Raw genomic sequence first — 23,643 nt, 5'->3', positions numbered from 1 at the left:
GTCTGTTGGGGCGCTCCGAGGAGCTCGAGCATCATCTGCGCTGTTCGTCCCCCGTGAATCCCGCCCGGGTCTCGCTCACCGCCCCCGCTGCCCTCCCGGCGTGTTCACTGGGTCTCACCCCAGGTTCTGCTTAGCTCTGGGGTTTTTCTGCTTAGTTTTGTCGTTTTCTGCTCCACTCCTTGTCCGACCGCAGCACGTGTTGCTGCTCTTTCTCTCCTGCGCTCCCAGTACCCTCATTTCCCTGGACTTTGGTTTCACAATATACAAAATGTGGGGTATCTGGGGGTAGGTCTCCGTAGCTGTCCCAGAACATTTGCAGGTCTGGATCAGGCGGTGGATTGTGAATTGTGCCGTCCTCTACTCATTTCAAACGAGCTCTTGGGCTCTGTCCCCTCCCGCTGCAGCTGCTGTCCCGGTAACAGACGCTGTCAAATGCTTTGCTCCTGTCGGATCCCTGAGCTGGTGTGCTGGGAAGGGCAGCAGCGAGGATTTCCCTTGGGTTCAGCTTCCTTTTGGGCTCTCTTGGGGTCCAAGGCAAAGACTCTGTGCTGTCGGGGGCTGGTGCGTGCTACAAGAGCTGGGTTTGGTGTGTCCATAACGCGCCAGGTCCAGGCTGTTGTCCCTGCCAGGGTGTAGCTGTGCTAGGAACTGTGACCTAGCAGTTGTTTTTTCCACTTTGGCAGCGTTGCTTTGCCTTTGTTTCAATCCCAGCGCTCTTAATTTTGCCTCCCTGTGCATTTTCCCCCCAGCGATGTGTTTTCAGCCTGTAATGAGCAGTCAGGTTCCTCTTAAACAGCTGCTGCATTTTGGTCTCGAGTGTTTGTCTGTCAGTGGTTTCAGCTTCCAGCCACAATGAGGATTTCGGGACTTGCAGGAGAAGGTTTGGGGGTGAAGGATGGTTCCAGAAAGCCCTTGATGAGTGAAAGTAGTGTGAGATCACAGAATCCCAGAATTGTTTAGGTTGGAAAAGACCTCCAAGGCCACTGAGTTCACCCCATGCCCAATCCCAGCCCAGAGCACTGAGTGCCACGTCCAGGCATTCCTTGGACATCTCCAGGGACGAGGACTCCAAACCTCCCTGGGCAGCCCCTTCCAAGGCCTGACAACCTCTTCCGTGAAGAAATTCCTCCTGATGTCCAACCTGCACCTCCCCTGGCAAGGGAAACTCCTTAAAATCATGCAGGAAGCTGCAGGAGCAGGTAGTGTCTGCAGTCTGCTGGATTCCTTCCAGGTCCTGGGGTCCCCTGTCTCGAGCAGGGAAGGGACAGGGTGAATCCTCGCAGAAAGCTCCCATGCTGGGGTTTGGTTTGTGTGCAGGTGACACTGCCCTGAGGGAGGGAACGTTTTACCCAGTGGAAGTGGGAAACCTGAGCCAAAGTGGTGTTTCCAGTCAGGGGATGCTGGTGCCTTCACTGCTAACACTCAAACAGGGATTTTCATATTGATTGGACTCAAGGAAAAAAAAAACAAAACCCAATCCATCGTTTTCAGGTGGTTTGGTTCCCTGATCCAGGGGATCCCTGAGTGGGCCCTCACCATCCTGTTCCCGTGGCAGCGCAGCCTCTGATGGCCTAAAGCCACAGATGAGCATCATATGGAAGTTTGTGTCCCCTGGCTGAAGTCAGCCCTTCCCTTCCCAGCTTCCACAATCCCAAGGTGCTGCTGGAGGCACAGGGAGCCCTGCAGGTTCTGCGATGTTGCAGAGCACTGGGTGCTGGTGCCAGATCTGCCCTGCACCCTGGGGTGCTCCTGGGCAGTGCTGAGCACTTTGCAGCCTCAGTGGGGTTCAGCCATCGGTCACCTCGAGGGCTGAGCATTCACCTGTTCCCAGGGACCTTCCAAGCCCTGCTGGCCCTGAGTGTGGGATTTCCTGGAGCGTACCTTCCTCATGCGTAATCTCAGCCAAGCCCAGGTGTGCCAGGAGGAGGGCATTGGAGAGAAAATCCTTCCTGGATTCCAGTACTTGGACTACGTGGCCATGTTCAGTCTTGTGGACTTCTTCCCTCTGGGTTTTTATTCCCTTTGCTGTCCCTTCCCTGCCTGTGCTCCTTTGTCATGGGCATGGTGAGGCACACACCAGCATGTCCCTGTGCCCGTGGGTTGGATCAGGGGCTGTTGTGGCAGCTGGGACAAGGAAGGAGGCAGCTGCTTGCTCACAGGGGTACGTGTCACCCTTCTTTGAGCTCAGCAAGTCCCCCAGGAGCCTAAGGCAGCAGCACCCCAAATTACCCATTCAGGCTGCTCCTGCTCTGCCTTTAGCACAGCCTGAGCTTGGAGCTTCGGAGTCACCTTCTTGCTTTTAACGAGGTGTCCTGGGGGCTGGAGTGGGGCAGTGCCTGCTCCTGGGAGAACCTCAGCTGTGGGAGAGGGTGTCCTGGCAGTAGAAGTCCCCCACCATCAGTGTCTATATTTCAGGTGAGTCCTGCTCCCCAGCTCTGCTTTTTTGTGGCTATTAGTTAACTGGATTTCCCTGGATTGTCTCTCCAGGCAAAGACCGTGTCGCTGTTTGTTATTCAGAATTCTGAACAGTTTGGGAACTATAAAGAGGGTGAGAAACTCAAACTCCCCTTAAAGCAAGTGAAGGACTTTTCTGTCTCTGGAGCTTTCTCCAATCAGGGGAATAAATCCATGTGTGCTAAGAGAGGGTTGTTTTTCCTGCACTAAACTGAACCCAGAGCAGCCGGGGCAAAGCTGGGAGGCAGCGTGGAGATTGGCTGAGCTGTGGGATTTTCCAGCTGGATTTACATATCGCCCACTGCTCCGCATGCCTTTGTGTTTACATCACTGGGGAGCGATCCACACACGCACACACGTAGCGGAAGAGGCACTTTGGCCGAGAGAAAGCCTGTCCACAACTCAGGAATTGGGTATGGTGGTGGCATCTTGCCGGGCTCTGCCGCTCCAGGATGGCCAAGGGTGAGTCTCCTCCAAGGAAAAGTGTTTACTCCGGGTGCCAGGTGTCAGGCTGTCGGCAGCATTCCCGGGGAAGCTGCTCCGCTTCAGCAGTGAGGGAGGAACTGTTTTCATCTCTCAGTGGAGAGCAGGAGGTACCTGGAGTCCAGCACCGGTTTGGAAATGGGTACCTGTGGCGTGTCCAACAGCTGGAGCTCTGTCATGCTGATTTTATGATCCTTCAGAGTGACCTTTCCAAGGACGTGGAATGCTTGATCGCAGCAACCCAGCAAGTGTGTTCTGAGGTTGTTCCTGGTGTTTCAGAAGTGGGAAGTCCTCGATATTCCTTAGGCAGAGTTGTGAGCACAGAAGCCAAGATTGTGAGGAGAGGCAGTGTCCCGCTGCCTCCCCTGGAATTCTGAGTCACCCTGGGGGAGAGAGTTTAATCCGTGGTGTTTGAGGGTTGTGGGACACTGAGTGGTGCTTCTGTCTGAAAGCTGTCAGTAAATTTGCCATGGTGGAAGTGTCCACATCCACTGATTTCTTTTGGAATCAAGGATTTGGTGCCTGTTTCTCCCAGGATCAGTAGTTTGATCCATGAGTGTTGGTGCCTCCTGCTTCTTCTTCGTGGCAAAGTCCAAGGAAACTGTACAAAAAAAAGAGCAGGTGACTGGAATTTGCTGGGGGTTTTTTTTGTTTTTTTCTTCTGAAGGAGATGATGCATTTCAGCTGGATCTTGGAAGTGCTTGAGTTGCATCCAGAGGGCAGAGAAGAGTGTGTGTGATAAAGTGTCAAAGCTTTGGAGGATGTTGGGGGGAACAGGGGGTGGAAGTGACACTTTGTGCTTTTTGAGTCATGGTTATGGGCTCAGATTTCTTATGACTTTAATCTGGAAGAATCCCATAGTGTGATGAGGTGGTTACAGCTTTCCAAAAGATGCAGTGCAGCCAACCATAAGGCAAAGCAGTTGGAAAAGGCCTCAGCCATGGCACAGGAATTGAGGAATAAAGGAGAGAGGAGCTTTGATTGCTTTGGGTCTAGCAGGACTTCAGGAGAGCAGAATCTAGAAGAGACAAACATTCCTCTGGCATCCTTGGGAGAACAGAGGCCAGATTTCTCCATCCCCCAGGCTTTGCTGCTGACCTGCCATGTCTTCAAGAGTTTTCAATTGAGTTGCAAGCCCCTCTATCTACCAGATTTGCAGCAGGGAGACCAACAGCAGAGCTGAGCCAGCCCACAGGACCCTGTGGGGTCTTGGCAGCCACTTGTTCTCTGTCAGACAAGTCTGAGGAGCACTAGTGAGCACCAGTTGTGGTGTGAGTGGTGTGGGTGACTGTTCTCAGCTTCTGAAGATCTTTCATCAAGATCTTCTTTGCACAGAGTTGGCCATTCCCTCCTGGGGAACTGCAGCAGGACTGAGATTTTTGCCTTGGACAGGGAGGATGGTGTTGGTTTCGGGGCTTGGATGGGGTTTTATTCTTTTTCCTTCACCAAATCCACAGTTTAACAATGAGATGGTCGCGGAAGGGACCTGTTCTTTGAGAGAGGATGTGGAAGAGCACAAGCTGTGAAAGGCACAGCACGCAGCTCTGCAGTGGCAGGGACAACTTTTAAAGCACCTTTTGATTAAGGTCCTTGTGTGACAGAGCTGTGAATGTGCCTGTTCCTGCCCAGCAGTGACTGAGGAGGTGCTGAGCCCACACAGGACAGTTTTGGTTGCAGGGTCAGAATGTTGAGCCATGGACTGCCTAACAAAAATGGTGTTGTAGGTGGATCCTTCCAGGTTACCTGAAATGGAAATAAAGCTTCAAATGTAGCTTTTGTGTCATGGAACAGCACTGAATATTGGCCTCTGTTCTAACTTCTAATTTAATTTTATTTTTCTGGGAAAATTGAGGTGCTTCATTTCACCAGAGCAATCACTTTTGATCCAGCTATGGGAGCATTTTAAAGTTACAGCTTCAGGTTTTAACGTGAGGTATTGCAAATATTCTTCCATCCCAAGGCTTCATTATCCTTTAGGAAAAGCACCATATGAAATGCTTTTCCTTTCTGAACTCCATTTGTTCAAAGGCATGGCAGTGTTCAAACAGCTGTTGAATGTGCTCTCACAGCCCTGCAGTCAGTGGAAGTGCTGGTAAAAGTAGCAGCAATTAAAAATATCCCTTTTATTTTTATTGATGACGGCTCAGTACAATTATGGCCTCAGTGTAAGACACTCAGAAAAGCTGGTGTGACTTATAAGAAAAACTTATAAACAGTTAAAAGACTCTTCCACAGATTCATCAGCTGAAGGTGCCACGTCCTGTCAGTAAGGCCGAACTTCTGTTCGTGTTTTTTGTCCTTCCTACACTGACTGACATCTGAAGAGTGTAAGAAATGTCCTGCTGGGTCAGGTCTTTTAGATTTTAGCTCGTCTACAACCTCTTTGTCTCCTTCATTTTGTGGGGTTTTTCGTAAGTTCTTCACCACCAAAGTGGTATTGACAGGTCGAAAGGGCCGAGTGTCACCTGCAGATGTGGTGATTTCACTGCTGGCTTTTATTCACCATCTTCCCCTGGGAGCTGGAGCAAGCTGACTCAGCAGTGGTGCTTGGGAATCCTGGCCTAGTGTTCCCTGAGCTGAGGAATGACCACTGGGCTCCACTGTCTGCTTCCCATCCGGTGTGCCATGAGAGGTGTCTATCTCAGGGATCTGCTGTAGCTCTGCATTCTTACAGCCTGTGCTGTACAGGTCAGACCGGATGCTGATAGTCCTCCTCACCCTGCTGAGGTGGGCCTGAGGTGCTGATGGTCACAGAATAGTTAATTAGCCCACAAACACCCTGTGCCCTTGGCACCTGCGTGCTTTGCCCTTGTCCCATGGAGTTGTTGGAGCTTTCATCGGAGTATTTCCTTGGGGATGTGCCAATACCCTCAAGGATGTGTAACCCTTCTTGTTCTGCATGCAGTGTTGTAAGAGGCACAGAATCTTGTGTCTTACGCCATAAATACCCAAGCTGTGAGATAAGGAAGTTCACGTCAGCCAGAGGCTGTTCCAGCCAGGGCAGGATAACCCATGCCTATCTTTCCCACTGGCAAGCACTCCTGCTGTGGGGCAATTTGCCAGCCCAGCAGTTTCCTTGAGGGTGAATACCCTTGGAGAGAGCTTCAGTGGGCAGAGAGGAGGGAAAGGAAGACCCAGCAGGTGTAGGACAAGTCTCTGAGCCCCAAGCACTGGTGGTTGTGTGAGGGGGAGACTGTTGCTGGTGTCTTGGAAAGGTGACTCTGTGCCATGTGGGTCACTGTGGCTGCCAGCCACTCCTTGCCATGTCACATCTCCCTGCAGGATCCAGGGCCGTGCCCGTGGCTCTCCCAGAGCGCAGCTGGAGCACAACCCCCAGCAGTGCCAAGGTGTGGTTCCTGCACTGGGAACCAGCTCCTGATCAGGATGCTGGTGAGGAATGGGGTACTCCATTCCTTCTCCTCGTGCCGTGTCCCCCCTCAAAGTCTGGGCTTTGAGGTTGGTTATCAGGATCTTCAGCGGACTGTTGGGAATAGCCAAGGGTCTGTGTGTGCTCTGGGGCTGACGGGAGGGAGGGCAGACCCTTGAGATTCTGTGCCAGTTCCACCAGACCCCAGGACTCTGGAATTAGCCAGGCCACTGGTCCTGATTCTCCTCCCAGCTTTGAGGTACAGTCAGGGGGTGATCCGTGGCTGATCCTGTTGGATCTCCTCTCAGCAGGGGGGAGAAAGAGCACTGCTTTGCCCTGCAGCTGCCTCTGCAGCTACTGGTGGTTGGGTTTTTCCTTGCCTGGAATACTACAGTAGGATTTTAAGGCTTTTCTTCTCACTGAGTCTCAAAAGCCTTGAGTTGATCCCTGTGATGTGCAAATGCTGAAACCTATCCCTGCCCCTCCTCACATCTGGTTATGATCAGCTGTGAGATTTACTGAATATTGGGTCCCCACAATTTCCTTTTTCCAGGGGAGATTTTTTCCCCCCTCTTTGTTTACTGTAAAAAACACTGATGTTGCATGTTAAAAAATAAAAAATAATTAAGTCCAGGCAAGGAGAATCTGGGTCACAGGCTGGGTTCTCAACACCAGCCACCCAAGAGGGACACTCATCCTCCAGGCCTGGGAGCACAGGACAGTGTAGTTGGCACAATTCAAATGCCAAGCAAAGGCTGGTATTAGTGTTAACAACATCAGCTTTTCTGCCTCCTTTTAAATTCTTTGATATCAGTTGGAAAAGGTTTTCAGATGGAAAGGAAGGTGTGAGGAGCTTGTCAGACAATGCTCTGGAGAGGCATCTGCTCTGCTGAAATGCTCCTGCCTATGGTGGGTGCAGAGGTTTGGGCTGAAATCAGATATTGCTGTGGCAGCTGGTGTCGTGCAGCCTGGCTGATATTCTGCTCAACATGTTTTCCATTGCTCACATTCCTCTGGTCTCTGCTCGGAGCAGACACGAGCAGGCTCCCTGCTGCTGCTGCAGGTACCTTGCTCAGCCAAGCTGCAGGCACAGGTCATGCTTATAAACAGGGAGTGGAAAATCCGTGTGTTCCACATCCCCTGTCTCACTTTGGATTTACTGGAGGTTCCCAGGCAGGGATGGAAGGGTCATTGCAGTGGCTTGAGTGGCTGCAGTCACTGCTTGTGGCACGTCTGATCCAACATTTAATGATATCACAGAAATCCTCACGCTGTCAGTTATCCCCATTTTTGTTTTCCCTGTCTCTGAGTGTATCCCATTGCTTGAGTCTCCATCTGTTACATCTGAAGGTGATACATACCCTGAAAATAAGAGGGAACGAAGCTCTGCCTGAGTTTCCAGACAGCCCACGATCCTCCATCAGGATGGGCTTCCTCTCTTTCCATCTGGGAATGACTGTTTGCCCTAAACCACAAGAGGAATATTTGATATGCACGGTTCCCTTAACCTTAACTGACATGGCTGATGAAGTGGGAGCATATCCCTGCTCCTGCCTTTGAGCAATGCAGGATAAAGGGTGTGTGGGTAGGTGTTGCTGAGGTTCTCTGAAAAAGGGATCATGGATTCTTATTCCAGGAAAGTGGAATATTTCTCTGCTTCCACCCAATAATGGGAGGAGGAGAGTGCTGAATCCCTTTTCCAGAGGAGAGTGGTGAGCCGAGCTGTACTGCTAGATGTAGAGAACCTGCAGAGAGGGGAATTTTTGGGGATACACATGTTATTGGACATGAGATAATGCAACCTTGAGATGGGAAATCCCAGGAAATGCGGCAGTTTGTGCCATCACTCATAGAAGTACTTGCTTTGCTTAATTTATGAGCACTGCATCATCTGGAGACCCCAGCTGGAGACCTCTCATCTTCAGGCTTTGTAGTTGAAGAGGGGAATTTTTAGGCTTGTGCAGAAGGGGGAATTTTTTGCCGGGAGGAAGCCAAGAGCTCCAGTGGCTCATCCAAGGCTGCCAGAGGGAGGGAGGCTGAGTGATCAGATCTCATGGGGCCATGGCCAGTGGCCCAAACCCTTTGTCTGCCCTCTTCCACTTCCCACCCTCCTGGTTCCCTCTGCTCTCTGTGCCCTCAGGAACATGGACAGGAATAAAAGGATCTGATGGCCCAAGCGAAACTTCTGGCTTGCTGGAGCCCAGCTTTAAACTCTGCAGGTCTCCCTGATGCAGCAGCACAAACCTGAGTAGAACTCGTCCTATTTCCTGCTGCTTTTGAGACAGCTCCAGACTCTGTGCTCAGCATTTCCTCAGGGATCTGGCATTTGCAAGCAGCCAGGACAGTGCTGTCACGTGTGTGGAAAACATTATCCAGATCCCTGGTTTTCAGATGGTTTTGGGTTTGGTTTCAGGGTTTCTGTTTGTTTGGTTTTTCTTTGGAATTTTGGTTTTATATGATTTTTGAACATAGTTGTTTCTGAAAGTTTAGGCCTGAGCAGCAATTCCCTGCTCAGGATTCTGCTGCTGCTGTTCCTGGCTGCCTGACAGCTGTTGGATCCAGAGCTGCAGGGAGCACCAGGAAGTGCTGTGTCAGGCCATGAGCAGAACCTTGGCCGAGGACAGCTCGAGTGTCACCTTTGCAGTGTTTAAAATGCGTGTGCAGGATGTGCCCAGCCCTGTGTCCCAGGGCTCTCCAGGGAGGTGGGAATCCCTGGACGAATCCCAGGTCACAGCTGTGTGGTGGGATCCTCTCTCTGAGCCTCAGTTTCTGTTCCTGTAAAGTGGAGAAATCACGGTGCTTTATAAAGAGCTTGGAGATTTAGGACTTGTCACTCCCAGATAAGAGAAAACCAACTGCTAGAAACACCTGAGATACTTCACCTCCCTGGTGCCTGGCTGAGCATTGTCTCTGAGGGAAACTCCTGCCTGCCTGAGCCAGGAGCATCTCTGTGTGATGGCAGAGGAGCTGCAGCTCCTTCCTGAGGGTATCCTGGCTCTAAAAAAGACTGAGAGCATCTTGTCAGATTTGCTGGGACAGCAGCATAATTGTGCCCTGAAGCAGCATCAGGTTTCAGCAGAGGTTAAAGAAAGCAAACTCCACATGTTTCTGCAGATTATTGTTGTGGAATTCTTGACTTTGCAAACTTGAGCCTAATGAAACAGTGGAGGGAGAGAAATGAGGCTCTTATTAAAAGATAATCATATATTTAAAAAATGCTGAACATTCATCCAGGGACAAATTGAAGGAATCTGATTTTGTCCTCGCCTCTTGCTTCTGAAAATCCAGGTTTATGTGAGTTTGGGTAAACACTCAGGCTTCATGCTGCAGGAAAGTGAGCCCAGGAAAATATACACAACAAACCTCGCTCTCTTCATGTCCTTCTTCTTCCACAGAGCAAGCTTCCCATGACTAACAGATGCTGGCCTAGATTATGAGCTCAAACAAGAACGCTCGCTACAATCGTTTCTCCAGTGGCACAACAAACATCGCTACTTCTGAAAACGCTAACGGGGTAAGGCCACTGCTGGTGGCACAGAGAGGGGACAGGGCTGCTTCCTGTGTTCTCATCCTTTCTTTTGAAATATGGTATTTTCTTGCCACTTAAAATCTCGCTATTCACAGATAAAAGCTGGGAATGTGTATGCAGTATTTCACCAGCTCAGGAAAAGTCTGAAGGCTTTAAATGCCCTGACATTCATTTTTTCAATATTTCAGACAAGAATGGAAACAACTTTTGGACCAGCCTTCTCTGCTGTGACCACCATCACAAAGCGTGAGTGCTTCATGTGTACAGTATCTCCCCAGAGCACTGTGTGTGATCCCAGGGTGGTGGTTGTTTTACAGATCATAAAGCTCTTGGGAGAATCCCTGTGGTCATTAACCGGGTGCTGAGGGGCTGGGTTTGGTGTTAGGCAGCCCAAGTGTCCTGACATGATGGAAATGAGCAGGCACAGGAATTTTCTCCCCTCAGGCAGACTGAGCAGTACCACTGGGAAGCCCCTGCTGAAAACAGAGTAGTTTTCAGTACAACAGGGTTTGATACTGAGCTCAGCACCAAATCTTACTGATCCCTGTGACAATCATCAATGCTGAAAATTTCCATCTTCACTCCGTGCCTGACTGTGAGTCACTCTGGAGCTTTGGTAAAACCCCGTGGCCATTTTTAGCTCAGACAGGAGGGGATGCAAATGTCCCTGCTCATTTCGAATTCCTGTGCCTTGTCCCTCAAAGCTCAGCAGGTGAGGGGAGCCTGAGCCCTGGCACGTGGGGTGAATATAGGAAGAGGCCTGATTTCATTTTGGAGAACAAATATCTGTCCTTTAATAGAGACAAAAAGACTTGACACTGATTTAGATAAGGAAATGAACATCTGCCTGAGAAAAATGTTTGGATTACATTTGTCCTGAACTCTGGATGGTTTTGGACTCCCGAATATTTACATTCAGACTTTTATACAAGTCAGTAATATGATCTCTATACAAATATCTCATATTTAGTTTAGCATGCCTCCCCTGTGCCTCAAGGATATCCAGACCTCCCTGGATCCAGGCAATTTTTATTGGTGACTGAGATACGTGGGAGTATAAAGTTTCCTTTTAATAGTATTTTTAACCTGTGGACCTGACAGAATATTATCTGAGCTCTTCTCTGGGCAAGCTCTCAGAGATCAGGGTTGTTCTACCTGTGCTGATATGTCCAGTCATGAACTGGCGTTGGAGAATCCCCGGTCTTTTTCTAAGGATCACTTACAGCTACAGAGGCTGGCCCATAGCTCAGAAATGTTTCTGACGAGCCTAAATGCTTGTTTTTCTTCTTGAACTCCACTTAAAGCTGACGGGACCAATACTTTCAAGCAGCACCGTCGGACCCCGTCCTCCTCCAGCACCCTCACCTACTCCCCACGGGATGAGGACGATGGCATGGTAGGTGTTGCCAGGACCCTCCTGGCTGGCTTAGCTGGGTAGAAGTGAAATGAGAGGTGTCTGGAGCTCCTCTGAACTCCTCTGCCTCCCTCATCATTCTCTGTGTTACCTGTGCCCAGAGGCAGGACCAGCCTCAGCATTCCTGGCTGCTCCCGTGGTTGGTGCCAGGGGGAAGCAGCTCATTCTGACCTGGGGCTTTAGGCTGGAGCTGCTGGTGCTGCTTTTCACACTGCTTGAAATCGTTATGTGGGTCCAAAGCCTGGGAAATACAGATCCCACAGCCTCCTTGTGAGGGTGTATGTGGCTCCTGGGAGAGCAGGGAGCTCAGGAGGAAACAGCCCCTGCCAGAGATGTCTGGGCCATGACTGGGGCCAGGCACTCTCCGTGTTGGATGGATCCCAGCTGGCTCTGCAGTTATGGCCGTAGAATCCATTCCTATTCCCACCTCCAGATGGGGCCTCTGACCACAGGGAGCGGGTTTGGAACCTGCAGAGTGGGATGTTGGACGCTACAGGCTGTGCTGGGCTTCTCACACAAACCGTTCCTGTGTCTCCCAATATCCTGGTGGAAAAGCAGTTGCAATTTTGTATCCAGTTTTCTCACTCACTTCTGGGTGAGTTCATTTTGGGGAATTTAGTGATTCAACAGGCTCCAGGGTTAGCTGCTTGGAGAGAAATTAAATTCACTCAATCAATTAAATCAAGACCAGCAACAGCAAAGCAAACCTTGGTGAAAGGATGGACAGCTCCGAGGCTGGACCTTCTGTCCGTGGTGCTCCAACCACATCTCAGAACCACAAGCTCTGTTGAGATCTAAGCAAGTTAGTAGCAGACTTCAAATTAAGTACTGGTAGACTTAGTCAGGTTACAAGACCCAATTTCCAAGCCAGGCATAAATGGATCACTGCTGCTGGAATTAGGCCCTGGCAGAGACTGGGGTCAGCAACAGTATGGAGCTGCAGCACTTCTTAAAATAAATTTGACACCAGATTGCAAAGAATTTTATTGTCAGCATCCTATAAAGTTCCTTCTGTTGCTCAGACATCTTGCTGTGTTTTATGTGAGCCCGTGGGGGTTTTGTTTGTTGTTGGTCTTTTTTCTAACAAGTCCTTTGAAAATTTCCTGGTGTCCTTGCCAAATGCAGCTCTCCAGCCCACCACTAACCCCACGAGCAGGGCCAGTGTTCAGGCCACCCCTGGCTGTCAGCATGGACCTGTGGGCTGAGTACTGGGCTCACAGTGCCCTTTTCACAAGCTGGGCAGTTCTCACAGGGCAGAGGGGAGGATTTTTCCAGAGGAGGGGATGCTGTGGATATTTCATTTAGCCAGGTCTGATGAAGAAACTCCCTGACTCATTTGAAAACCCCACTGGCATGAACTGGGGTGTGCAGCCAAGAATGGGGGAGATCTCTGCTGAGAGCCAGCTTCCATCCTCTTGGACAGTCTCAGCCCACTTTCCCTGGAGTGTTAAATATTCTTTAGCAAAAATAGTGAGAGGATTAATGAGTGGTTCAGGAAGCAGTGTGAGGTGCTGACAAACCAGAACTGCCCCGGTCCTGCTCTGCCTGCTGCTCCAGACAGACTCACTAACCCTCTTAGGAAGCTTCATTTGCTTTGTCAAGAAATAATCTGGGATTTCCCTTCCTCATCACTGAGTTTTCCCTCCTCCAGAAGCTGCCAAGGGCTTCTCAGCCATCAGAGAGACAGTTGGAGACAAGTCAGAGCCCTCCTGTGACCTCCACCACTCCTTTTTCTTTCCTTTTAAAGCTGCTGTTAATGAGACAAAAGCAGCAGTGTGTTCTGTGTGCAAGGCAGGGATTACTGGACACAGTGCCACAGGTTCCCACCTTGCTGTGCCTACATGGAGCTGGGGCCTTCACCTGGAGGCTGCTCCTGTAGCTGAGGTGATGGGAACTGCAGCTAAAGATTGCAACTGAATATTGGAACAGTTGGATACTGTGGATGGAGGCTGCCTGGTTGTCCAAAGTCTGTTGTTTACAGGGAACTTCACCTCTGAGCCAGGGGCTGGATTGAATTACCAGCAAAAACTCTCCATCTTCCATCAGATGTTTGAGTGCTCCATCCTTGGACTGTTTGAAGGTGTGCCTGATGTTTAGTGCAAAAATAAGGTCTCTTGAGTTTTATCCTTGTTTGCTTAGCAAAACCCAGGCTGCAGATACCCAGAGGGTCTGGAACTGCCAGCACACCCTCTGCCATCTGTGTTGTCCCCACAGCCCAGGGGGAGTGAGGGATCCTTCTCAGCACATCCCCTTCTCCCCTGTGCAGTTAACTCCAGCATTACCCAAACCAGGACACAGGGAGCTGAGCCCACAGTCTTACACAAACCTTCTGTGCCTTGCACCCCTGCCTCCTGGAAATGCTGGAATGCTGCAGTTCCCCCTCTCCTTTGGTGATCCTCACTGGATGTTGCTGGTTACAAACCTGCCTCACTGCAGAGCCTGCCTTTGCTGCCCTCACCCCCCTATCACCCCCAGAGTGGGAACGATGCACAGTCATTCTTGTTATTTTAGTAATTTCTGCTACTAGTGGAGGAAAATAATAAAATTAATGGATACACATAAAATTGATTTACCTCATTATAACCATTCCTCCTTAAGGTTTACCTATTTAGTCAATAAATATGCTGTCTTTAAGAGAAAGACATTTATGCTTTGGCTTGGAAGCAGATGCAGCATTTCTGAGTTCCTCAGAGCCCAGGATCATAAAAATGAAGTAGCAGAGCAGTATGAGGAACCAGCAGGATCCTGGTCTGCTCCTCTTCTGCAGCCCAGCCAGGCTGCCCTCGGGCTGCAGCATGCTTTGTCTCCGGGGAAGGCAGCAGCCTCTGAACCTCATCTTGCAGCTTTCATTGCTGAATTTCCTGCCGGCCCCACTGACCTCCTGCATTGCCTTTGTCCTTGGGTCTGATGTCACCCACTTTTACCCAGGGCAGGCACACAGAATGCAGCTCACAAGGCTCAGGTGGAGCACGAGGAAAAGCGTTTTGCTCACAAGGTGCAGGACAGGAACTCAGCCGAGTCTGGTCTGTGTGGCTTTCCCTGTTCCTGCTGGGCAGTGCCAGGCCTGGCCTGGGCCAGGGCCAGGGAGAGTCCCTTTTCCAGTGGGCAGCCAGGGATCTCCAGAGCTCTTTCCAGCCAACACTCCTCAGAGGTGGAGACTGACGTAGGCTACAGCCAAGCCTTGGAGTGGAGTGACACATGCAGATGCCCATCCATCATCCCTTGTCTGAGGTGTCTGAGGCTTCTGGCTTCATTTTCCCATTTCTTTGTCAAAGCATCCATTCTGCTCATCGAAGACCTTTATTCCTCCTCTCTGCACCTTTCCCAGTCCACCAGCAGCATCTCTTCCAGGGTAACCCTGCAGTGGCTGCGCTCCCAGTTGCACTGAATCCCCAAATCCAGTCACCCCGTGGTCTGCAGTCTCCGGTCGCGCTTTGACACCAAATAGCACCTTGGTTATGTGCTGATGGTTGATATTCCACCCTCGGAAATGTGCTGCTGCTTAATATTCCAGCAGCAGCATTCCCTCGAAGCCAATCCCAAGGCCACCATAGCCAGAGGGATTTCTCTGGATTGGTGCACGCGGTTTCCACTCCGCTCTCCCCTCCCGAGCAGGAAGCGGTAGAGCCAGGCTCACAGAGAATTCAATAGAAGGAAGTCTCCACACTTACGCAAAGAAATTTGGCAGAAGTTAGATAGTGAGTGCAACAACAAGTGCTGCTGTAGAGATTAGAGACATTGCAGGAGCTGGAGCAGTCTCTGGGGGAGATTTACGGAGCTTTCCATGAAGGATTAATTCTTCCAGACCGTTGCTTTGCGGCCGTGCACGGTAAGTGTGCAGGGAATGCACCTTGGAGAAAGTGATGTGCTTGGAATTTCGATGGCAGCCTGGCTAAGGGAGTTAAACCCAAGTGATTCCTGTCTCTGGGCATGGTGCAGGGAAGGGCACACAGCAGCCGGGCCACTCACTGCAGCTGGGAATGGAGCAGCTGCGTGTTGTGGAAGGGGAAAACTGAACTTGAAGGCTCTGCCTGGAGTTTGGGAATTATTTGCACTGACCAGAGCTGCTCTGTGTCCGCAGCCTCCGATCAGCACCCCGCGCCGCTCCGACTCCGCTATCTCCGTCCGCTCCTTGCACTCCGAGTCCAACATGTCCTTGCGCTCCACGTTCTCACTCCATGAGGAAGAGGAGGAGCCAGTAGGTATTTGGGATTGTCTGAAGGAGCAGGATTAGGAAGCTCAGTGTCAAAAGAGTAACTTAGTGGACTGTCGTGAGTACACAGAGCTCTCACGGACAGATTTTGTGCGGTGCCTGGCTCAGACTCCTGCTTTTAACTTTGTTTCCACCACTGACTTTGCTTCCTTATGTACCATTTCCCTGCCTGGAAAGCGAGGACAATGGTGAGGCTTTTCTGCTTCCCAGAAAAACTGTAAGTCCTTTCAAAGTCCTGTGTGATTCCCTGGCCCTGCAGCAGAGCAGGGTGGGTTGCAAGGCTCAGGCTGGTGGTCTGGCCCCAGGCAGCAAGAGAAATACAATTCCCCTTGGATTTGGAGCCCCATCGCCATTCAGGGCTGTGCGGCACCCCACTGACTTGATTTTAAGCCCCAGGAGGGTGCAAGGAATTGTCTATGCGTTGGGGGAGGATGCTTTTTAACTGAGCTTAGCTTGTGACCCAGTAACCAACCCCAAACTGGATGAATAAAAGGTCAGGCGGCGTTCTGCCACTGATCTGGGATAAGAGTGTGTTTCATATTTAGGAACCCAGGGGGCTGTGTTTGCATTTCTGAGAGCAGCACAGGATGAAAAGGCAGAGCAAACCACAGAGATTGATTGGAAATGCTCTGAAATGTGAGCATGGAGAGCTGTGGTGCTCCAGGAGGACATGCTTGGAGCCCTGGAGAGCCGTGGTGCTCTGGGAGGATGTGCTTGGAGCCCTGTACTGGCAGTCCTAGTTGGTAAACAGAATGGAGAGATGGGCCCATTGCAGCAGAAACAATGTTGTTTCTGCTTCCTAAGGAATGAAGGAGCCCTTCCTTCAGAATGTTTCAAAAACATGAGTGCAGACTGCTTTAAAATTGCTTTTAAGCTCAGGCTTTGTACAGTTTTGACAACCCTACGTTCAGTCCAACCAAGGACAAAGTCCCAGCCAGTGCAGCTCATGCAGTTCTGGTGACTTGAATCATTGGCAAACAAGTTGGTCTGTGCAGTTTGCTGTCAGGTCCTGATCCTGCCAGATGCTGGTGGCCCCCTGTTTGTGATGAGCTGAGGGTCTCCAACCATTCCCAAGTTCATTCTTCCCCTACTGAAACTTAGCAGATCCAGGCAGAATTTTATGTTGAGATGATGAAATCCTCAGTGTGCCCCAGGCTCCCCAAGGCTCACCACTGAGGGGTTGTGTTATTCCTTCTGCAGAGCTGCAGGCTCTTGGTTTGACTAATCCCCGCTGTCTCTGTCCCTTTGTGTGCCCTGCAGGAGCCCCTGGTGTTTGCAGAGCAGCCATCCGTGAAGCTGTGCTGCCAGCTGTGCTGCAGTGTGTTTAAGGATCCAGTCATCACAACCTGTGGGGTAAGGCAGGGCTCTCCCAAATATCCTGTGTGAGCCAGAGCCAAGCCTGGACTGTCCCCTCTGTCTTTCCCTGGTGACTGTCAAGCAAAACTAGGGCTTGCTTAAAATGGGGTGGTTTTTCCCAGGAGAGCTGTACTGTCAGCCACCCTGTCCTGGCCATCTTCAGTCTCCTTGCTGTGGCTTCCATGAGGTTGAAAACTCCTCGTGAAGGGCTCTGCAGGAGCTCCTGGGCGCCCCAGGAACGGCTGTGCTTCATTTGTGAAGGAAGTGTTGCTCATAAAACAAGAATGGCTTGAAGCTTCATTTAGTTAATGCTTGCAAAGGGATTTGAGATCTTCAAATGAAAGGCACGGGGTATTATGAATATTCTTCTGGATTCCATTTTACTGGGACTTAATAGAAGCTGTATATTATTCCTGCTTCTGCGCTGCTTGTGAAGAAAGATGGCTTTGAGATGGCTCTAATGCTTCTGACGTGCTTCTGATCACCAAGATGGGGCTGTAGCAACAGGAGCAGAGCTTAGGATTGTTTATTGCAGTGAGGGTACTATTCCCCAAAAGTGCTGGAAGCTGGTGCAGTTTGGCTGCACTATTCCAGTAAGCAGCTCTGCACAGAGACAGTGAGATTTACTGGTTAATGTGGAAAAAACCCCACTGCAGGAAGCAGCCTGGCTTCATCTGCAGTCCTGGTCTGGCAGCTCTGGAGGGAGCTCGGTGCAGCTGTGCTGGGCAGGAAAAGGCCATGGGAGCAGGGCAGCAGATAACAGCTCCAGAGAGGGACTCACAGCCCTGCCAAGAGCTGGCTCTGTGGCAGGGGAATGTGGCTGAGGAGGCTCCAGGGAATCCACAGGGCAGGATCAGGACCAGTGAAATGCTGCAGCCTTTATATTCATTAGTGTGTTAGATTGTGTTTGCTACTTTGTCAAGTTAAACTGTCAGAACACTGAGAGGGGACCTATTTAAAGTGCTCAAATTTACAGAGCATTTAATGGGCTTACAAACCAGCTGTTCCATCTGCCTGACAGCAGGAGAGGGCAGCTTCTGCTGCCTTAGAAGGGCTCCAGAGAGATGAATGTGATGGGCTGACTGGGCAAGGACAGGGAGAGGCCAGGCTTCCCCTTTTCCCTTCCCTTGAGGGCTTCTCGGGGGAATGGAGGGATGACATGGGCTAAAGTGGAGGACGAAGTAGAGAAACCCTCTGCAGACATGGAGGGTAGGAAGGACTTGGATGTGTTCGAGACCAGGCTGGATGGAGCTCTGAGCCCTGGTCTAGTGGAAGGTGTCCCTGCCCATGGCAGGGAATTGGAACTTGATGATCTCTAAGATCCCTTCCAACCCACACCATTCCAGGATTCTGTGATCCCAGGAATATCAATCAGAGTGTGGCAGAACATGCCCCTGGGCTTTGGCTTGCAACACAATTCTGGCCTGATCCTGAACGGGGAGAACATCAAAGCTCCAAACTGTGTGTTCAGTACTCTCGGGAGCAGGACCTGTGCTGCACCCTGAGCTGCCTGAGCAAGCAGCTGGGGTTTGCCCTGTGATGCTGAGCTAAAACAGGCAGAACAGCTGCTGGGGCCCCTGAGCCACAGGCTTTGGTATCTCCCACCTTTCCCAACGTTTGCCACAGGGAATAATTTGCCCGCTCTCGTTTTACGCTGACACTGCTGTTCCTCTCTGTCTCCACAGCACACATTTTGCAGGAGATGTGCCTTAACATCTGGTGAGTACAGAACTGTTCTTGTGTGGTGCAGCCAAAACACTGTTATTTTCTGGTTTATTTGCTTTCACTTAAAGAGAAACCTGCAGAAAAGTGTTCAAAGGGCTTAAAACAAGCTGTCAGTCAGATGTGCCACTGCGGCAGTGAGGGGTGGGGCTGGGGGCTGATGGTACACTCTGGAGAATGGGCACTGCAGAGAGTGCTGGGCCCTGCTCCTGGGCACAGGATGTTCTCAGATCCGGGAATATGCAATGGATAATCCCAGGATAATACGTCTCGCCCAGAGCTGACCCACTGATTTCAAACTGAAAGCTTTCTGTGGCTGCCTGGATAAAGAACCAGGAGCCACGTTTGGCATCAACCCCTCCTCCCCCATCCCCTCAGTGCCAGGGTTCTGGACCCTGACTGAGCCCCACTGAGCTGCTTTAGCTCACCCAGCTCTTGCAGAACCCTGGGAGAGCCGAGGCCCCTGGCTGCTGCTCTGGGCTAACCAGCTCCTGCTTGGGCTGGACTCTGGCCGCACAAAAAGCCTTTTTTTGGTATGAGCCTGTGTCCCTCTTGGCAAGGTGTTGTTCAGCACAAAGCCAAGCCATTGGCATTACCAGAGCAGCAGGCCCTGAGGAGGCTCCCTGGGGAGTCCTGCAAAGCAGCAGCTCTTTTTGTCTTAAGATTTTTGTGTTCCATATGCAAGAGGTCCCTCTGCTTTGCATGTTAATCCCCTCACTGTGCTCTGCCATATCAATCCCAACCCACAGATCTGTAGCAAAAGGCTTTGCAATTGCAATTCCCATCCCTGGAGTGTTCAGTAAGCAACTGGATGTGGCAGTGCTCAGTTGAAAAGGTGGTGACCAGTCCAAGGCTTGGACTCGATGATCTTGGAGGTCTTTTCCAACCTAAAGGATTCTGGGATTCAGGGGTTGCTGGTAGCAGGAGCTGAGCCCAGGCCTGGGTGAAGGAGCAGGTTATGGATGGGGCATCTGGTGATGACACTCACCCTTCAGCCAGCACATGGTAGTCTGAATCAGTGTGGGCTTCTTTCATTGGCAGCTCCCTCAAATCATTATGGATTAACATAAACTTTGACTTTTCCAAGCCCCGAGACAACCCAAAGATAATGCCTTGCAGACCTCAGGTGAATATTCCTGGCTCCTTCCATGGCCACTCACCTGGGAGTTGGCCGACTTGACTAGAGAAGGCAAAAAAATACAATTTCCACATAGGGGCTCTTGGAAACGCTCGTGCCCTGTCTCACCCCTCACTGACTGTGTCATCCTTCCCTCCCTGGCAGAGAAGTGTCCCGTGGACAACGCCAAGCTGACGGTGGTGGTGAACAACATCGCTGTGGCCGAGCAGATCGGGGAGCTGTTCATCCACTGCAAGTACGGCTGCCGGCCCCCGGCCAGCAGCAAGCCCACCGCCTTCGAGGTGGACCCCCGTGGCTGCCCCTTCACTATCAAGCTGAGTGCTAGGAAGTGAGTGCTTTTTCCAGCCTGCAGCCTCTCCAGGGAAAGGGCTGTGCCAGCCTGGCCTGCCTGAGCTGCCCTGCAGCTCTGGGGCCATGCAGCTCCTGCCAGCGCTGCTCTGTTTGGGTGTGCCAGGGTGTGGGATGGGGCAGGGTGGCTTCAGGGGACAGTTGAGGTGGAGGCAGATGGGCTTGTGTCAGGGGAAGGATGTTGTTTTCTGCTCCCATCTTACCTGAGTGCCAGCACAGGGACACGGGGTGCACTGTGAGAGCAGCCACCTCACATCTGGGATGAAGCTCTGTGGCTGTGGTCAAGTAGAGACCACAGAGGATGGGATTCTTTTTGTAAAAGGAATTACCTTGGTTATATCCTATGAATTTGAAATCTATCTCCCTCCCCATCCTAAATGCATTCCCTGTTTTCCCTGTCTATTCCCTGTTGTTGATGGCTGCCTGAAGGCTCAGCCCATCAGCTGCAGAAGTAGATGTGCCCTGTGAAGATGTGGCCTATTATTACTCTCAATTTTCTGGCCAAATGAGAATTTAAAGCTGGAATTGCAGTCTCAGAGCAGGAGGCTTTGGATCACCTGACAGCCTCACAGGGCTGGTTTGCTCCTCTCCCAACGATCTGTGTCGTTCCTATTAATTTTTGCTTTGTTGCTGACTTTCCCTGCCTTTGCTTCTCTCCGTGGCAGGGATCATGAGAGCAGCTGTGATTACAGGCCCGTGCGCTGCCCCAACAACCCCAGCTGCCCTCCCCTCCTCAAAATGAACCTGGCGGCTCACCTGAACGAGCGTGAGCACATCAAGTGCCCCCACTCCAAATACGGGTAAGGATCTGATGCTTTTGCTGCAGCTTTGGGGTGGCCCCGAGGCCTCTGAGCAGCTCTCCCCAGTGCTGAGCAGCTCTCCCCAGGGATTGCGGGAGGCAGCCCCGGAGCCTCTGGGTTGGAACAGGCAGGTCATGGTGCCCAGTGAAGAGGAGGGTGAGGAAGATGAGTGCTCAGGCGGAAGAACAGCTGGAGGAGAGTCAGAGCACGATGAGAGGAGGATGAGTACGAGAGTAATTTGAGCACCGTGGCAGTGTCTTGCCAACGAGTCCTTGTCCCAGGGCAAGGGAAGTGCTGATCTGCCTCAGAGGGTTCCCTGTCACCCGAGCCCCAGGGCAGGCCCTGCTTGGGTTTACTGTTGCAGGAAGAGGGTTCACCAAAAGTTCTTCCAGCGCTGGCACAGGGCAGTGGTGGAGTCCTCATCCCTGAGGAGTTTTAGTGCCATGTAGATGTGGCACTTGGGGATGTGGGTTAGTGCTGGCCTTGGGGGAACAAGTGGACTCGGTGGTCTTAGAGGCCTTTTCCAACCTCAACAATTCTGTGATTCCATGATCCTAAGCCATGTCTTGGCAGAGGCAGAGCAAGGCAAGTCCTGGCAGAGCAGCCCTGCTGCAGGCCCAAGTCAGCATCTGCTGAGGTCAGCTGCAGTTTTTTCCACTGGTTTTTATGGCTCCTGGTGAAAACAGCAAACTGATACCACACTCTGTCTCCTGCCCAAGATCTGCTTTTCCTTGCAACTGCCCAGACAGACTGTCCAGTTTGGGGCCAATGCCCTGGCTGGAAGAATGGGAGCTGCTTGGCCTCTCTTGTCCTGCAGTTGGCCTGTCCCAGCAAGATCACAGAGTCATTAAAATTGGAAAGGACCTCCAAGATCATCAAGTCCAGCCTTTGAAGGATCATGAACCACAGTATCCCTGCTGCTGGCAGAAGGAGCAGGGCAGCTGGGGACCCACACAGGCCTTGAAGCTCCACTGAGGAGCCAGCTGAGCAAGGAATCTCTACGTGAGCCCTGCTCCAGCCAGCATCTGCCTTCCCTTCAGGTGCACGTTCATAGGAAACCAGGACACTTACGAGACCCACCTGGAGACATGCAAGTTTGAGGGTCTGAAGGAGTTCCTGCAGCAGACAGACGATCGCTTCCATGAGATGCAGGTGGCAATGGCCCAGAAGGACCAGGAGATCGCCTTCCTGCGCTCCATGCTGGGGAAACTCTCCGAGAAAATCGACCAGCTGGAGAAGAACCTGGAGCTGAAGTTTGGTGAGTCTGCACCAGAGGAGCTCTGTGGTCAGAGCTGTAGGACAGGGCAGCTCTTTGGGTGGTGCATTGCAGGGTTGCTTTCCCTGCTGATTGCAGCAGTGTGTTCTGAGTTGGGTGGCAGTGGGTGCCCTCTGCCTGTTCCCTGGGATGCCATCAGTGGCTCTGCAGTGACTGTGGGCCTGTCCCTCTCTTGCAGATGTGCTGGATGAGAACCAGAGCAAGCTGAGCGAGGACCTGATGGAATTCCGCAGGGACGCCTCCATGCTGAATGTGAGGGGGGACCCTGGGATGGAGTTAGCTGGCTCTGCTCCTAACTAGGCTTCTCCTGCAGTGGGGGGAAGCTTTGGGGAGAGCCTTCTGCTCCAAAGGCTGGGCCTTTTACAGGGGCATTGTCCCCTCCTCCCTGCCTGCAGAAAGCAGGGAGATAAGCAGATCCAAGCAGAGTGAGGACAGTATGTTCTGAAAGGTATTTCTGGGCCTGTCTGAATACTGAAGAGTTTAGTGCTGGTCTGAGGTGCTGTCAGAGTCCTGTGGTCTCTGGAGGGAGGTGACAGAGGGATGGTGGCAGTCACAGAGTCATAGAGGAGAGACCTCTGGTCAGAGGATGAGTTGGCCACTGAGGAAGGACCCTCTGGGAGTCAAGAAGACAAGAAGGGTTGTAGCAGTGGAGGGGACAGTCCCAAAGCCATGCCCAGGGCAGGTTGGCCTGGATGGCTTCGCAGCTCACACAGCTTGTTATGTTTTTCAGGATGAGCTCTCCCACATCAATGCTCGGCTCAACATGGGCATCCTTGGATGTGAGTATCCCTGTGGTCCCCATTCCGTCGGGCTGGGTGTAGGGGATGCCCAGGGAGCCCTCCTGGGTGCTGTCACAGGTGTGCAGAGCAGCAGCACTGCTCTCCTTCCCTCATCTGGCTCTCTTTTCTGCAGCCTATGATCCTCAGCAGATCTTCAAGTGCAAGGGGACCTTTGTGGGCCACCAGGGCCCCGTGTGGTGTTTGTGTGTGTACTCCATAGGAGACTTGCTCTTCAGTGGCTCCTCAGACAAAACCATTAAGGTAAGAGCTTCCCTCTTCCGTGCACCTTCTGCATTCGCACATGGAACAGAAGCTGAGCTCATTTGTGGGGTGGGGGGATGTTGCTTCCTAAAGTTTCCTCCAAAGAATCAAATGATTCTTTGTGATTATAGTTGGACAAAATTCTCTGCAAGGAAACATTATGTGACAGTGAAATTGAGAGACAAACAGAGATCTTTGCAAAGCCCTGATTAGAATCTCATTCCTGCAGCTGCTGGCTTTGCTTTATGTGGCGTTTAGGGTATTCAGGACTATTTCAGCTTCTGATTTTATGTTCCTCTGTTATAAAAAGTCATCTTAGAACAAAACACTTTTCCCTGATCCAATGTGTCCTTTCCCTATTTTATGGCATGTTTGTTTTTCTTTGTCCTGTTTTCAGTAACTCAAACTGACAGCACTGCCCCGGTGCAGCCTCAACAGCCCTTCCCAGTGTCACCGTGGTGGCTGCTGGGCAGGGTGGGGGCCCCCATGGGGTGGCGCGGCCA

The 23,643-nt window shown here is 51.4% G+C and overlaps 1 protein-coding gene across 1 annotated transcript in view; it reads left to right on the top strand.

Annotated features, from left to right (window-relative positions):
• The first annotated feature begins 2,812 nt into the window (after positions 1–2,812).
• Positions 2,813–23,643, top strand: part of TRAF7 (TNF receptor associated factor 7) — a 26,581-nt gene continuing 5,750 nt past the window's right edge. Inside the window, exons 1-13 of the mRNA XM_008633407.2 lie at positions 2,813–2,916; positions 9,700–9,818; positions 10,022–10,079; positions 11,138–11,229; positions 15,329–15,445; positions 16,721–16,813; positions 18,502–18,535; positions 19,821–20,004; positions 20,690–20,824; positions 21,865–22,082; positions 22,279–22,352; positions 22,831–22,879; positions 23,013–23,140. Of these exons, the coding sequence (XP_008631629.1) occupies positions 9,738–9,818; positions 10,022–10,079; positions 11,138–11,229; positions 15,329–15,445; positions 16,721–16,813; positions 18,502–18,535; positions 19,821–20,004; positions 20,690–20,824; positions 21,865–22,082; positions 22,279–22,352; positions 22,831–22,879; positions 23,013–23,140 (1,263 nt within the window). The 5' untranslated portion in view covers positions 2,813–2,916; positions 9,700–9,737. The remainder of the gene's footprint in view (positions 2,917–9,699; positions 9,819–10,021; positions 10,080–11,137; positions 11,230–15,328; positions 15,446–16,720; positions 16,814–18,501; positions 18,536–19,820; positions 20,005–20,689; positions 20,825–21,864; positions 22,083–22,278; positions 22,353–22,830; positions 22,880–23,012; positions 23,141–23,643) is intronic.

Source organism: Corvus brachyrhynchos, unplaced genomic scaffold (assembly GCF_000691975.1).
Source record: "Corvus brachyrhynchos isolate BGI_N302 unplaced genomic scaffold, ASM69197v1 scaffold5, whole genome shotgun sequence".
NCBI lineage: Eukaryota > Metazoa > Chordata > Aves > Passeriformes > Corvidae > Corvus > Corvus brachyrhynchos.
The sequence above is the reverse complement of the archived record's forward strand: the minus strand, read 5'-3'. Positions and strand labels throughout refer to the sequence as shown.